This window comes from Eucalyptus grandis, chromosome 11 (assembly GCF_016545825.1).
Source record: "Eucalyptus grandis isolate ANBG69807.140 chromosome 11, ASM1654582v1, whole genome shotgun sequence".
Taxonomy (NCBI): domain Eukaryota; kingdom Viridiplantae; phylum Streptophyta; class Magnoliopsida; order Myrtales; family Myrtaceae; genus Eucalyptus; species Eucalyptus grandis.
Window position 1 is genome coordinate 40040534 of NC_052622.1, and position 13800 is coordinate 40054333.

General features: G+C 39.7%; 1 protein-coding gene across 1 annotated transcript; it reads right to left on the reverse strand.

Moving 5' to 3' along the window:
* Window positions 1-7733: 7733 nt before the first annotated feature.
* Window positions 7734-12609, reverse strand: LOC104426408. Its single transcript, XM_010039461.3, has 3 exons — window positions 12167-12609; window positions 8526-11269; window positions 7734-8430 (listed from the first exon to the last, which is right to left on the reverse strand). Exons 2-3 carry the CDS (start codon window positions 11097-11099, stop codon window positions 8137-8139), a joined length of 2868 nt encoding a protein of 955 aa, XP_010037763.2. The 5' UTR covers window positions 11100-11269; window positions 12167-12609; the 3' UTR covers window positions 7734-8136.
* Window positions 12610-13800: the final 1191 nt, after the last annotated feature.

Sequence of the window (13800 nt, forward strand, 5' to 3'; positions counted from 1 at the left end):
AAAGAGTTAAAATGAAAATGGGTGGTCGAGTCAACAGTCAAAGTCGCTTTTGCCGACGAGGCCACGGATATTTGCTCGAAAGATCCGTCAAGGAAGGGGGGCCACCGCCAGTTTGCGACATCGTCGGGGAGTCCACCCCGCCCCCACGTCCTTTTTTGGCTTACATCCCTCGGTCAAAGGGATCGTCCTCGTCTCTTTCCTTCTCCCTTTGATTTCGTCGTCAAAATGGAGGAAGAAAAACCACAAAAGAACATTAAAGAAAAGGGAGTCAATTTCCAACATATAGATGAAGAGGTCGCCGAGTTTGAAAGAAAGAAAAAACGTAATGCCTGCGGTGTGGTGTGCTATCGTTTTGAATTTGAACTTTGAAAGTAATGACCAATGATTAGTTAGTTCAAATTAAGGTAGCTGGAGAAAAGAAAGTTTGACTAAGTGTGCTGTTTTAATTTGCGATTTTGTTAGTTTCCACGTGAAAACAGGTGTTACAATGCAAAGCCCATTTAACCAAAGGTTAAGCTTGAGCAACAATTGGATGTTTACTCAATGATTTGGAATTGCTTTCGAGTATCATTTGCATTTAGTCGTGCTAACTATAAAAGGATGATAACATAAATGGTTCTCGAACATTAGATCGATATGCAATGTGGTTCTTAAATTTTAAATTTATTTAATATGATTTTTGGATTTTACCCTAATATGCAATATGGTCAACGAACTTTCAATTTGTTCGTGGTCCTTGAACTTTATTCCAATGTGCGATATGATCCCTAAACTTGCTTGAATTTTTAACTTATGTAGACTTCGAATTTTTTATGCATATTCAAATTAGTCCATAAATTATATAAAAATGTTCAGCATTGTCATTTAATTAATTTAAGTTCATGGACGATATTAAATATTTTCATAAAGTCCATAAACTAAATTGAACATGTATTAAAAGTCCAATAACTACATTAAATAAATTAAAAGTTCAGGAGTTATATTGAACAAATTAAAAATTCATAGACTATATTGCACATCAGCCTAAAGTTTGTGAATCGTTTGTATTATTTTCCAAACAATAAAAATGAGTGAATACTAGTAAAATCTTTCATTTCTTTGTTAATTTAGCGTGTCAGCTCATGTGTGTCATTGTCCTCGAAAATTTTCTATAAGAAAATAATAAATAATAATGAGTTGATTAAAAATAGAGTTGATCAGCAAGCGGGCGGTTGTCCACTTGCCTCGCCAGGCTCGAGAGGCTCGAAGGCAAATGGTCGGGCAACATTACCACATGAAAAAACCCAACCTACCCAATTTTGATTGGGGTCCGAGTTCGCCCGACAAGCTTTTTACATATAGATTTCATTTTATGGGTAAGTTTGAACAACACTCTTGACCGTTAAATAATAACCTCTAGTGATAATAAATCTTCTTATGTGTAGAATCGTCTTTTTGCTTCTCATGCGACTTTCGCAGTCTTCATTTTATCGGAACCGTCGTTCCTTCAATTCATGGGAATAGTAGCGAGATGAGCTTCAAAAGGTTCCAGACGTTTCATAATCCAAAGTGTCTTCTCGCAGTAGCCCTAATAATGGAAAAAATGAACATTTGTCACTTTTATAAGGCCTTTGACAAGCATTTCACAGTTACGGCTATGATACATCATATTGGCAAACACAGAGATTCCAACGCCTACAATGAGATCACGAAATAATTACATTTCAACTGGCTAATACAAAATAGGAGATTGCAAAAGAATCAAGAATTGCCTGAAACCGAACCGGATCAGAACAGAACTAATGGTTCCCTTCCCATGGGGTCGGTTCGATTTTCGATTCTAATTTAGTGGAACTAGTGAGTATTGGTCTGGTTCCCGATTTTAGGCATAGAATCGCCCACCCATTTACTTGAACCGGACCGTACATATATAATTCAAAAAAGAAATTCTATCTCAATTACTTACTTATTTTGTAGGTTTTCGACCAAAGATTTATGTACATATATATGTATATTTGTAGTTATTGGACATTATTGACTGATTTTGTCTCTGAGTGTGTAATAGGATCAACCCTCTACTTTTTATTTTTTCATTCTAATAATTCATTTACTTGCTTTCTCAACTAAAACAAAATAAATAAATGTAGAGGAATGAAAGATCTAATTGGAGATATCTATAAGAGCCAATGGCTCGTTTTAAGAGTATAATTAGGTCTCTCCTTAGTCATTCCCATGATTAACTTAGGTTGACGTTAAAAATAAATGGATCCAGTGATTAATGTTTTAAATGTTTTAACTTCTGTGGAGATTAGGGCCTTTAACGTGGAGTCTAATTCTTCACATTTTTATGGTGTTGGGAAACCTTAAAAGGACCGCATAATGACTTTTGAAGAAATAAAGTTTTTAGCTTATAAGTATTGTCTATTTGTTTCGCTCTATAATTTTCAATCCTTAATCCAAATTGATGACTCACAATTTAATCATAAAAAAAGACCAAACAAGTTTTGTAGGAATTTGAGACTAGTTCCACGGACCTATCCAGGAATCAAATCAACAGTCCAATTTTCGGATGGATCCACGGAATTAATGAGCGAATCTTAATTCTGATATGTCGGAATCGATCATTAACAGGCGGTTTCTCGTTAGAAAGTGGGAATCGTTTACCCACGCTATGCTCACCCATAATGCCAAAGGCGTGGGCACAAGCGGAAAAAGACACGTCAACGTCGATGCGGATTGGCAAATCGAATGTCAGGGAGGGGGAGATAAGGATGAGTGGAGAACGGCCAACGCGGCGGCCACCTCGAACGCGACGAAGACGTGTCGTTCCACGGTCAGAGCCGCGCAGAAACGGCACATCTTTGCGAAGCTTCTCCGCTCTCGAGGTCCTCACGTCGTTTTATCGTGGCCTTTGCCCGTCGTTTTCGGTCCGCGGTTCGCATCCCGCGTTGCACTGTTCAGCAGCCGCCCTTTTTACGTTTCTCGTTCTTAATTCAATTAATCGAATCCAAAGAGTTTCTTTATTAATTGCTCACGTCAATTGGTGCTAACTGTCGAAGATTTGGGGAGGTCCGTACACATGTAATGTTCGTGGGGTCCATGTGAATTCAATTGCTGGATTTCATCGATAATTGAATCGGTCTATAGGGTATATTGCGTTAGCAAATTATCTTTTAATATCATTTATCTTATCTAATTTTTGTCCCGTAGAAACTCTAAATATATATTCACACGATATATTTATCTCAAGCTAATTTTCATCTCATGATGATTTCGAACCGATAACCTTAACCTGGACCTACTCCCTATTCCAATAATTTAGAATATGAAGTGAAGGGTAGATTGTGATCGAGGTACTGGCTTGAAGTCTTTGCGAGACTGAAATTCGTACGACGCTCTTTGTGAAACGAAAACTAGCTTAACATGAACGTGTCATGAGGTAAATAGTCTGGAATTTTTAATGCTCGAATTTTATCAACGACGGGCTGGGATCACTCGTTGAATTCGATATTCTGAGATTCAATTATTAAAATTATGATTTTTTTTTTATTTGGTCAGTTAATCGGCGTCAAAAGTATTCATAAAAAATCCTTACAAATAATTAGTGGTGAAGGAGGCTGCTCTATGGATCGCATTTATGGCAGAAGCGAAACTTCACGTGGAAAATCTTATACGATCCAAAGCATAGATTGACCATTGCGTGGATCTTTGACGGGATTCAAAAAAAATAAACGATTTGTAGTCAGACACGCAAAAGCTTGAAAAGTAGAAATGAAAATTGAAATTGGCACCTCTTGGGTTCTAGAAGACGGAGTTGACTTTTTTTCCCTTGGGAGCGAAGAATGCCATTTGGATTAAGGCTAAGCAAGCATCCTTGGCGAAGTCCCAAGCAAAATCTTTTTGCATCAGCAATGACTCCAATGGCGCATGTTGCAATTTTCTATTTTGGAGAATTTCAATTGCAAAATAAGAGGCCCGAGAGAGAGAGAGAGAGAGAGAGAGAGAGAGAGAGAGAGAGAGAGAGAGCTTATTGGGCCCATCGTTGGGCCCATAAAAGGCCCAACTCAGCCCCTTCAGCTGAATAAAAGAGAGAATGAAAAAAACGAGCTTCTCTCCTTCTCCTTTGTGCACACGAAAGACGTAAGAGAAAGAAGAAAAGAAGGGGAAAGAGTGGTGAGCGGAGAAGAGAGGAGGAATCGACGGTGGGCTGATCGAGAACGTTGATTGATTGATGCCGGAAAATGGCCATTTGCAAGAGTTGGTGAGAAGCTAAGAGCTTCCTTTTGCTTTTACCTTTGTGCAAGTTGGTTTTGCTTTAGAGTCCAAATTTGGAGCTCCAACAGTGTCGATTTCGCTGGTCATATTCCGGTTGAGCCTAAGATGTCCAATACTGATGCTTAGGGAGGATTGTGTAGGATTTCAGAAATCGCCATATGGGCTTCCCGTTTAAGAAACATAGATTTTTTTCTTTTTTATTTTTGGGAACTGCTGTGACAGTAACTATGACCGGTAGTTTTCCATAGCAGATTTTGTCACTTGCCAAATAGATTCTCTGGGGAGGATATGTCGTGCCAAAATTTGCGGCGCGAGACAAGGTTGCTGCTCTGCTCCTATAGTAAGTTTGATGCTTGTGTGGCCTTTTTGTTGACTTATATAGGGTACTAAGGGTAACACTTTTATTTTGGAGAATAATTTCGTTTTAGAAATAATTTTATTTTCTAATTTTACTCTCTGAAATAATTTTCGAATAAAATAACGTGTATAGTAATTATACAAAATATCTATTTTAAGTACAATCCATCAATTTTTGCATTTATTTGTTTTTTTTTTTTTTTTGCTCACTTGATCACCAAACATCGACCGCTGACTGCCGTTTAATGCCGCCGCTCACCCCCGTATGGTCATTGCCAGCAGCCCATTGACTGGTGGTTGTCGGTGGGCTATGGGCGGCGATCATGCGGTGGCGATGGACGATGGTTGGCAGTTGATAGCGGCGGGCACGGGTGTTGGCAGTTGGGTGGCGGGTGTTGGCAGTCGAATGGTAGGTGGCGGCGGTGGTCGGTTGGCAACGATGGTCAAGCGGTAGTCAGTGGGCGGTGACGGTCGGCCGGCAGTCGGGTGGCAACAACGGCAATAGTTGGAGGTGGCGGGCAGGTAGTGACGGATCCAATGGTAGCGGCCACGGTAAGGAAGAAGAACCAAAGAAAAATAGATAAGAAAAAAATGGCTTGTTTTTAGAAATTATTCTTGGGAATAAGAAATTACTTTTTTTTTTTTTTACTTCTTATTTCTGTTTCAAATCTATTCTCCGGTTACTTTTCTATTACAAAGAATAAAAAAATTAATTGACGTTACCAAATTGATTTCTATTCTTTTTCTAATCCGGAGAACAAAGAATAGAAAAATCAAGGAATAGAAACATTGCCAGCCCCATAGCGAATGTTTTGAACCTAATAATAGAGTCCACTTGGTAGGGCCTTAGTCGAGATTAGTTGTTAGTTATGCATAAGCTGGATATTCATTGAGTGGTACGGAGAGTGGTGCTTATCTGTTTTATCATTTGCAAACTCATGTCTTGATGATGCTAGGAATTAGATATATTATAAGTTATAAAATGGCATCTGTACGGTATAAAATTTATTCATAAGAAAAGTTGTTTTTAGAGTAAATTTGTTCCATAAAGCTAGATCATACACTTATTAACATTTTGGTTATTTGAAATGGTAAAGTATCTTTTGAAATATTTTGAGAGTTGATTATGTGAAATGGATTAAGAAATGCTTCATGACATGTATTTTTCTTGATTTAATGAATTAGGAAAAGTTGCATGTTGATCTGTAATCTTGATTTTTGTGAAAAGAATTCTAAAATGATTTTGTGAGTCGTGTTGGTGGTTTTATGCTCTTGTTGCAATGATCTAAACCTATAGAAGGGTTGTGGATAGGCATATCATTCTTGGGACGTTCTATTTTGGTCAAGCCATCGACTAATATAGGTGGAGATTTACAATAAGGGGGAATTTTGGTAGGCCTTGTCACGGTACGGTAAATGTGGGTATACTTTGATACTGAGCGCTAGATTGATCAGTGGATTGAACTATTAATGTTTGTTTTGGCCGTTGGTTGGATGAGTACAACTACAATGTATAAAATTTTGTTGAAGTGATATAACTCATCTTTGATAATGTACGTATATTATAGTTAAAATTTGGATAAATTTGTTTCTCATAATTTTATAAATGTGCTTAGAGGATGCTCAATCAATTTAAAAGAGATTTACATCACTCATTGGGCGATGGTCTTTTCATACGATTCATCTCAATTCTTTTTTTAAATTTTACATCTCTCAGCGAATAAGACGAGAGCAGAATTATTGGAAGATTTTTCAAGATTGAATTTGGTACAAGTGAGATATGTTTATGTATTGAAATGGTATTTATTAGGTTTAGTTTGTTAGCCACTAGAGACGTATACATTCTTTTTGGTTGACCTTAGAACCCCGTCTTGTAACCAACTTGCCGTTTTATGAGATCCATAGATGGATATATATTTTGATGTAGGTTAATGATGGTTATGGGTACGAAGCTACATTTGTCTTTCAGATAGGACAGCCATATCATTTTCCTGATATTGTAGAGTTGAGTATTTTGGCCATTTTACATGGCATGATTGGTGTTAATGTTACTAATTTTTGTAACTTTTTTTTTTTAGAAATGAAATGATAAATATTTTATATAATTTTTTTATTTTCTTTTTTTCACTGTGGTCGGCCATAGTGAAAAAAAAAGAAAAGAAAAGAAAAGAAAATAAAAATTACAAAAATTACAAAAAAAATGTCTACGTTAGTGTTAGCCATGCTACGTAAAATAATTAGCATCCATGTTATTTTTTTTACCAAAATTGATAAAAAGGATTACATTGGCAAATCGTCAAAATGTTTTAAATTAAATTAGTCTAATGAAAAGTTTAGTACTAAATTGGCTTAATTGAAATACGTTTATGACTTTTTTTATACTTTCTTCCAAATTAATGAGAAGGAGATGATGTTCTTTTGTCTAAATGAGGTTTTAAAGGGGATAACAATATAAATAGTCCATCAATTTTAATCCAATATGTAATGTTTTCCTTGAACTTTAATTTGTTCAATATGACCTCCAAACTTTAACTCAATATGCAATGTCAATTTTAAACTGTTAATTTGTTTAATGTGGTTTCTAAACTTTTGATACACGTTCAAGCTAGTTCCTAGACTATTATATGAATATGTTTAAAGTCCTTCAATTAATTCAAATTCAATGACAGCATTAAACATTTTCATATAGTTTAGATTAAATTGAAAACGTATCAAAATTTTAGGACTCATTTTTTTTTTTTTTTAGGTTGAAGGGACCACATTGACAAATTTTAAGTTTAGGAACGATATTACGCATTGAGTTAAAGTTCGAGACCACATTAGATATTGAGCCAAAAATTAAAGACTATCTGTGTCATTTCCCCTTTACTTTTCTAGGTGTCTGGCAAATATAAGTTTAGTTTCCGTTTGGCCATTGAAAAAGACTTTGTCAGATGGGAAGATCTGAAGGCGATAACCAGGAAAAAGGAGGACCGTAACAATATCAGTTGAAAACAATCATGTTGTCGATTGGGAAGTAATATACAGAATTCTTGACCAGCATGGTTCTGTAAGTTCCTCTATATTTTTTGGATATCTAGTAAAAGTGAGGAGAGGAAACACGAAATTAAGAAAAAACAAAGTAATCAGCAACCAGCACTAACATTGTCAAAACTTTTAATGTTCAGTCCGTTCGTCCTTGCTGCTGCTAGAAACTACAAAGGAGTAGACGTGTTACATTCACTTGACAAATTGTAGGATACACTTAATTGATGTTATTTTTTTTTTGCTTTTGTACATGGCTGGTTCTAATACAGTGTTACAACTTGCACCAGAAATGCAATGGCAAAACAGATTCGTACAGATTTGTTCCCGCATGTTTGAAAGGATCTTTTCTTGAACGTCATTTCAATTCTTTGACGACAAGCGTCCACACTAGCGATCTACACCACGGTTTTGCAAGGCGCATTTTACCTGTTTCGCCGTCCTGCTGAAGGTTTCCTGCAGCCGGAATGAAAATATCCATCTCTGCAGGAAGTTCCAAGTTCAAACTCTCCCGAAAGGGGACCGGGGTGGGAATGGAGCATATTTAGCTCGGCCTTGTTTTATTATGGAGGGGGCTTTCAATGGGACGTTCCTATTCAAAGCCAGTTCTCCCACAGTGCTTATTTCGGGCGAGCAATTGCCTTCAGATGGATTGGAAGAAGCTCGACGGCTAAGGGCTGCAACACATATGAAAAATGCTTGTAACAATGAGATTGACGAATTGAACTCGATGGAGTAGATCCCCTCCCTAAACGGTGCTAATCTGAAAATGGGGCTTTCCAGTTGAGCATCTCCCTGCATAATGAAAATAACACACAACATCATGAATGATGAAAGCCGCATAAGATGCATAAGAGGAAGTCGTCAATCAGATCAAATCAAACAACTACCTGGACAAATAGTTCGAGGTGATCGGAGATTGAGCAGGCTTTTGAGTTTGGAGTATTAGAGTAAGTGTTCTGATTAGAAAGCACGTGCAATTTGCAGCCAGTGTCCCAGCCACCACAATCACATGATCCACCAGTTTTCCACCTGTAAATCAGTGGAGAAGGTTCCCCCTCGTTAGGCACACCATGAACACCCCCTGGAAGTATTACTGTTACCGAGCTAGGTTTACGGTTTGAATTAGCGAACTTGCAATCGCAGTTATGCTCTAGTAAAGAATCTTCAGGGTTCCAGTTACTATAATTTTTACAGCAATCCGCTTGTTCTCTATCGCATCTAAAATTATCAGCTCCTATCTTGAAGACGATGGCAGCAAGTTCCCTGTTAGGAAGAAAGTCTGGCAACTCTGCATCTGCTTGTCTTGCACCAGACAAGACAAACTCTCTCGTAATAATGTCCTCACCGAAACTTTCTGCTGCCAAGTGAGAATATGCTTTGTCTGATACCTGCATCTGACCAACAACACTGTACTCAAAGTCGCCTCCTTTAACTTTGCTTCCATGACCCATCCACCCACCTCTCTTCTTGATTTCATTAACAGAGTAAAAGGTGTAGCTACAACCAGCACCATCCTTTCCAGAAGGGGGTGAATCTTTCACTGTGGCTGCAAGAATGTTGCTATTGTTGTCAACCACAAACTTGAACAAAGGCAGCCCATTCTTCATGGTGAGCTGCAATAGAGCTTGAACTTTCGATTCGTCGTGCTTTTCAATGACTAGTAGTTCATTGGCAGTTATTGGCCTGGGGCTGATTGAGTGCAACATCCCTTTGAATGGCGTGATATTTTCAGCTGAACTATGTGAATTCGCTGATCTAGACTTCAGCAGTGGGTCCAGCAATCTTCTTAAAGGGCTGGATCTACTTCTTGTTGGAGCATTCACTCTCTCATGGCTTGGGAAGTCAAGACAAGGAGCATCTCCAGTTCCCACTGGACCAGACTTGGCACTGACATATGTCGAGCTCAACTGCGGAGCAGAAGTATTTTCTTTGAAGCTGAAACTCTTCCTCATCCGACCTAAACTAAAGCTGAATCGGTGGTTGGGAGATGAATTGCTGCCTCTCCCTGATTCCATTTCAGCTGCTTCTAGCTCCAGAATATTCAGGTTAGCAGCTAGATTTTGATTCAATAGTGCACTGCTTGACCGGTGCTTCCGACCACGTTTGACTTCTGAGGGAATATCAGACAGTTTCTTCACGCTAGGAAAACGGGGAGATGAATCAGGAGACAGCATCGCAGCTCGGTGAAGGATTTCACAATGAGTCGTGTCATGAGATGGCAGAGGACAGGAGAATGGAATTTCAGGACATAGTTCAGTGGAATGGTCCTCAGAGAGTAAGGAGCCAGATGAACTATCCTGACTTACTCGACATGAACTCTGAGCTGGGACTCTCATGATATCATTTTGCTGTGACGTTTCTGCAAGATTGCTCTTGGGAAATCTTTTGGGTAAAAGAAGAACTATGTTTGTGTGCTTCCCGGAAGAGAACTTATAATCCAAATGTACATCTGAATCCTGAGGGTTATCCACCTTTCCATTAATTTCATCTTTTTTTGCAATCAAAGGGACCTCAAGTTTCCCTGGTTCTGAAGATGATGAAGCACCTATCCTTGAAGTGTTTCTTTGCTCTACATAATTTTCTTTAGAAACCAGTTGAGGGATTTCCACAACTTTCTTCACTGCATGAGCATTAAAACCTCTGAAATTCTCCTTTGAACTTGGAAAATTCCTGCGGTTTTTCAAGTTCAATGGACTGTTTGTACCTGAAGCAATCCTTTTACCTTCTTCAGTTCTGCCAGTTTTACGCTTGATATTAGAATGGTTTCCTTCAGGAGACTCATATGTGGAAACTGGTTTCTTCTTCGTCTTCTCATCTAAAGTGAATTTGGAAACATGTGTGGCATCTTGACCACGCATGCCTTTTCGGTTAGCTGGTCTTGGACATCGAGAAAGGCCATCTTTAGCAGAAGAAAGGGGATCGAAACTAGCAGAAGCCTGTAGCTTGCTTTTCTGAGTAAGTATTGCAGTGCGAGCATCACTGGGTAAGCTAAATGACCCTTCAGAGATATTCAAAGACCTGTCGATGCCACTCAGAGATGAACTGAACCTACCTCTTCTAAAATCACAGTTTTGACTCGGCTTCCATTTCTCAAGACGTTCCCAATCTAGAACTCCAACATTCAGAGCGTTACCTTGAAGGTTTTCTCCCTTTTCCATGCTCTGGAGATAGCCCGGCAAGTTTTTCATGTGCTTGACAAGATCATCATCCTTGGTGACCTTTCCCTTGAAAAACTGCCTCTGTTGATTTCCTGAAGTATACTGGCAGATTGCTCGGGCATCTAAATTTTCTACCGGTTCATGATGGCGGCGCACATTTTGCAGACACTGACCATTTTCAACCTTTAACTTTTCTGGGAACTTTATAGTTTCAGACCCACGGGGCGAAAAGACCCTCTCCTTCCCCTTCTTGGAGATTTGCTGAAGCCTTGGGTAATTTTTCACCTCAACGTCTTTTCCCATTTCTCCAGCAGATACTAGGTGTTGATTTCCAGATCAAACATCAGATGACATGACACCAGATAATTTCAGAATCCACATCCAGCCTTTCGCTCTCACAGTTCACCGTGACAAATTGCTCTTATGTGACATTCTGAATGCACTACCGAACCCAACAGGTCAAAAAAAAGGCCCTGCCAACAAGGAGGACAACATGTGAGAAAAGGGAAAAGGCCGAAGTGAACAAATGCAAGAAGGCAGTCCTTTTTATTCCATCTGCTGCAAATAGATGACATGACAAACGCATCTGACCAGCATAATTCAGGGATAAAAGGAGAGACAGATTTGATTTAAGACTTAGAATTTCCACTTGCACATACGTAAAGCATGCACAAATTACATACCTCGGACATCCTAATGGCCAAAAAACACATGCATGCACCCGGCTAAAAAAAAAGAAGAAAGAAAACACCGGCGAGCGTTGTTACAAGAACCTAACAGCAGAAACTTGCTTGTTTTTATGTTAATGGGTAGGTGACAACAGCACCTTCGCGTAATGGATTTTCTTCATCATGAATTAAGGACCAGGCGGTCGAATTCAGAGCCGAAGACAAGCTCCATGTCCTAAATCTGCCTTATGTCAACGAAATCGTCCCGGTAATTCACCGGCATTACATCTAAGCGTTCAGCAAACTCAGAGTTAATGCCATGGACCCCGGATCTAGTAACCGAAACCAAAAGTTTCAAGCGCATAAATAGGAAGGATTCCTGCGGAGTACCCGAGGAAATTAAATTCACGTTCGAAACGGATTATAGCCCTGGAAAAAAAAAAAAACCAGAAGCTCCACAACCCAAGAAAGGTCCGAACAATCGCCCCAATCAAAGAGCACAAGAACTGCACTGTCCAAAACAAGCTCGAAACTTTCCATTCTCCACAAGCCCCCCCACCCCAGCTATCGAAACGACCAAGGTATGACAGATAACGAGAACGGTCGGCGGCGAAATAGCCAAACGCGCGCAGACCCACCGCCCTAAAAAACAAAAGAAGCACACGACGAGCTGCTGTCGGAGGAAGATCAGAGCGAACGTACCGGAGGCGAACGGCGGGCGCGAGCCGTCCAGGATCGCCGCGAAATCGGAAACCGGTCGAGACCCACCGACCCGAATCCCACCCCGGAGAGAGGAGGGCGAGCGGCGAGGCAATGTGGTGGAGATGGACTACCCGAGGGAAGAGACAAGAGAGGGGAGGGGAGCTCGCGCCAAAAACGGAGGGAGGCGAAACCGACGCGACGGATCAGCGACCGCGTCAACTCTCGTACACACACACACACTGACACTAAGCGTGTAGCCGGCTAAGCCAAGCCAAGGCCCCGAATTTCTTTGGAGTCAGGGACAAAAGTTCGGGACGAGCTGCAGAGGAGAAGTCTCTCTCTCTCTCTGTCTGCGTCAGTCGGACTTGCAGGGACTGCAGATGGAGGGAAGATGGGAAGGAGAATATTGCGGGAGAGAGAAGAGAGGAGAGCACGAGGCGGGCGAGGGGAGAGTGATGGCGAGGGGAGGCGTTTCCCGATCGGACGGTGGAGAGCCAGCGTAGGGCAATTGGGGGGTGGGGCCCGCGGGGGTGGCTGGATGGGCCCCACGTGGCGAATTTGCGTCCTTTACCGAATCCCGATGCCCGCGTGGCCCCACCTGCTTGGTCCCCCACAGCACCCGGTCGTTGCGTCGGCCGGTGGACTGCGACCGGCCCTTGCGTGCATGTGTGAACCGGATTGGATTAGGAGTATGGAGTGGCGAGAGTTTTTTTTTTTTTTTTTTTTTTCAGCTGCATTATATTTGGATTTTAATATATTTATATATATATATTTATCATCTGAGAAATTATAGTTTAAACAAACGTGACATAATTTTCAATTGATTACTTAAATACCGTAATTAAATTTTGAAAATCTAATGTGACATGATAATTATTGATGAATGCTTTAACAAAATTATAACATTCAATTGATCGATTAAAAAGTTTTACAACATGTAAATAAACGTTTGCAGTATTCGAGCGAATATTGTATTAAAATTACGACACATACTATATTTCTTTCTCTTGAATTTTTTATCGGAGCTGATTTAACTGATGATTGGTATAGTCAACATGGTCATTTTGTATAAATTCGATATCCTGGAATATTTCTTCTTTTTTTTCTGCGCGGTGTCTGATAAGCGAGAGAATCCGGAATTCTCCAATCAAATTACATGATCTTGGCCAGGAATAGCATAAGAGACAAAGATCACATGCCCGACAGGATTTGTTTTCGTCAATGGTTGGGATGAATTTTCCCTAGACGACAAGCCTCGCTAGTTACGACCAATATTTAAAAACCATCTGGTAGGAGTATTGAAAAAAATAAAAATAAATAGGAGCCTAAAAAAGGCATCAGCAAATCATGTGAACCAAGATTCCAATTTCGTCCTATATAAAAAATGTTAGGGGACATTAGGTTAAAGACTTTTAATATGATCGAAATTCTAAAGTAGGACCGTTTGATCGGTTTTGTGATTCTCGTGAGACATTTTATTTAGAAAAAAAATGCATTAGTCTTTGCTATCGCTCATCATCTGTCGCGTGTTCATTATTTTTCTGTTTGATTATGGACATTTTGCTTTATAGCAGGAAAAACGACCATTGATCCAAATAAATGAATATGAAATTGCTGAACGCCGTATAAAGTCA

What these genes read in the sequence shown, in the direction of transcription:
- LOC104426408 (XM_010039461.3), bottom strand. Translation starts at nt 11,099, where the DNA reads ATGGGAAAAGACGTTGAGGTGAAAAATTACCCAAGGCTTCAGCAAATC. An exon ending in ACCTCGAACTATTTGTCCAG is followed by an intron (nt 8,431 to 8,525) that starts GTAGTTGTTTGA and finishes TTCATTATGCAG; the next exon opens with GGAGATGCTCAACTGGAAAG.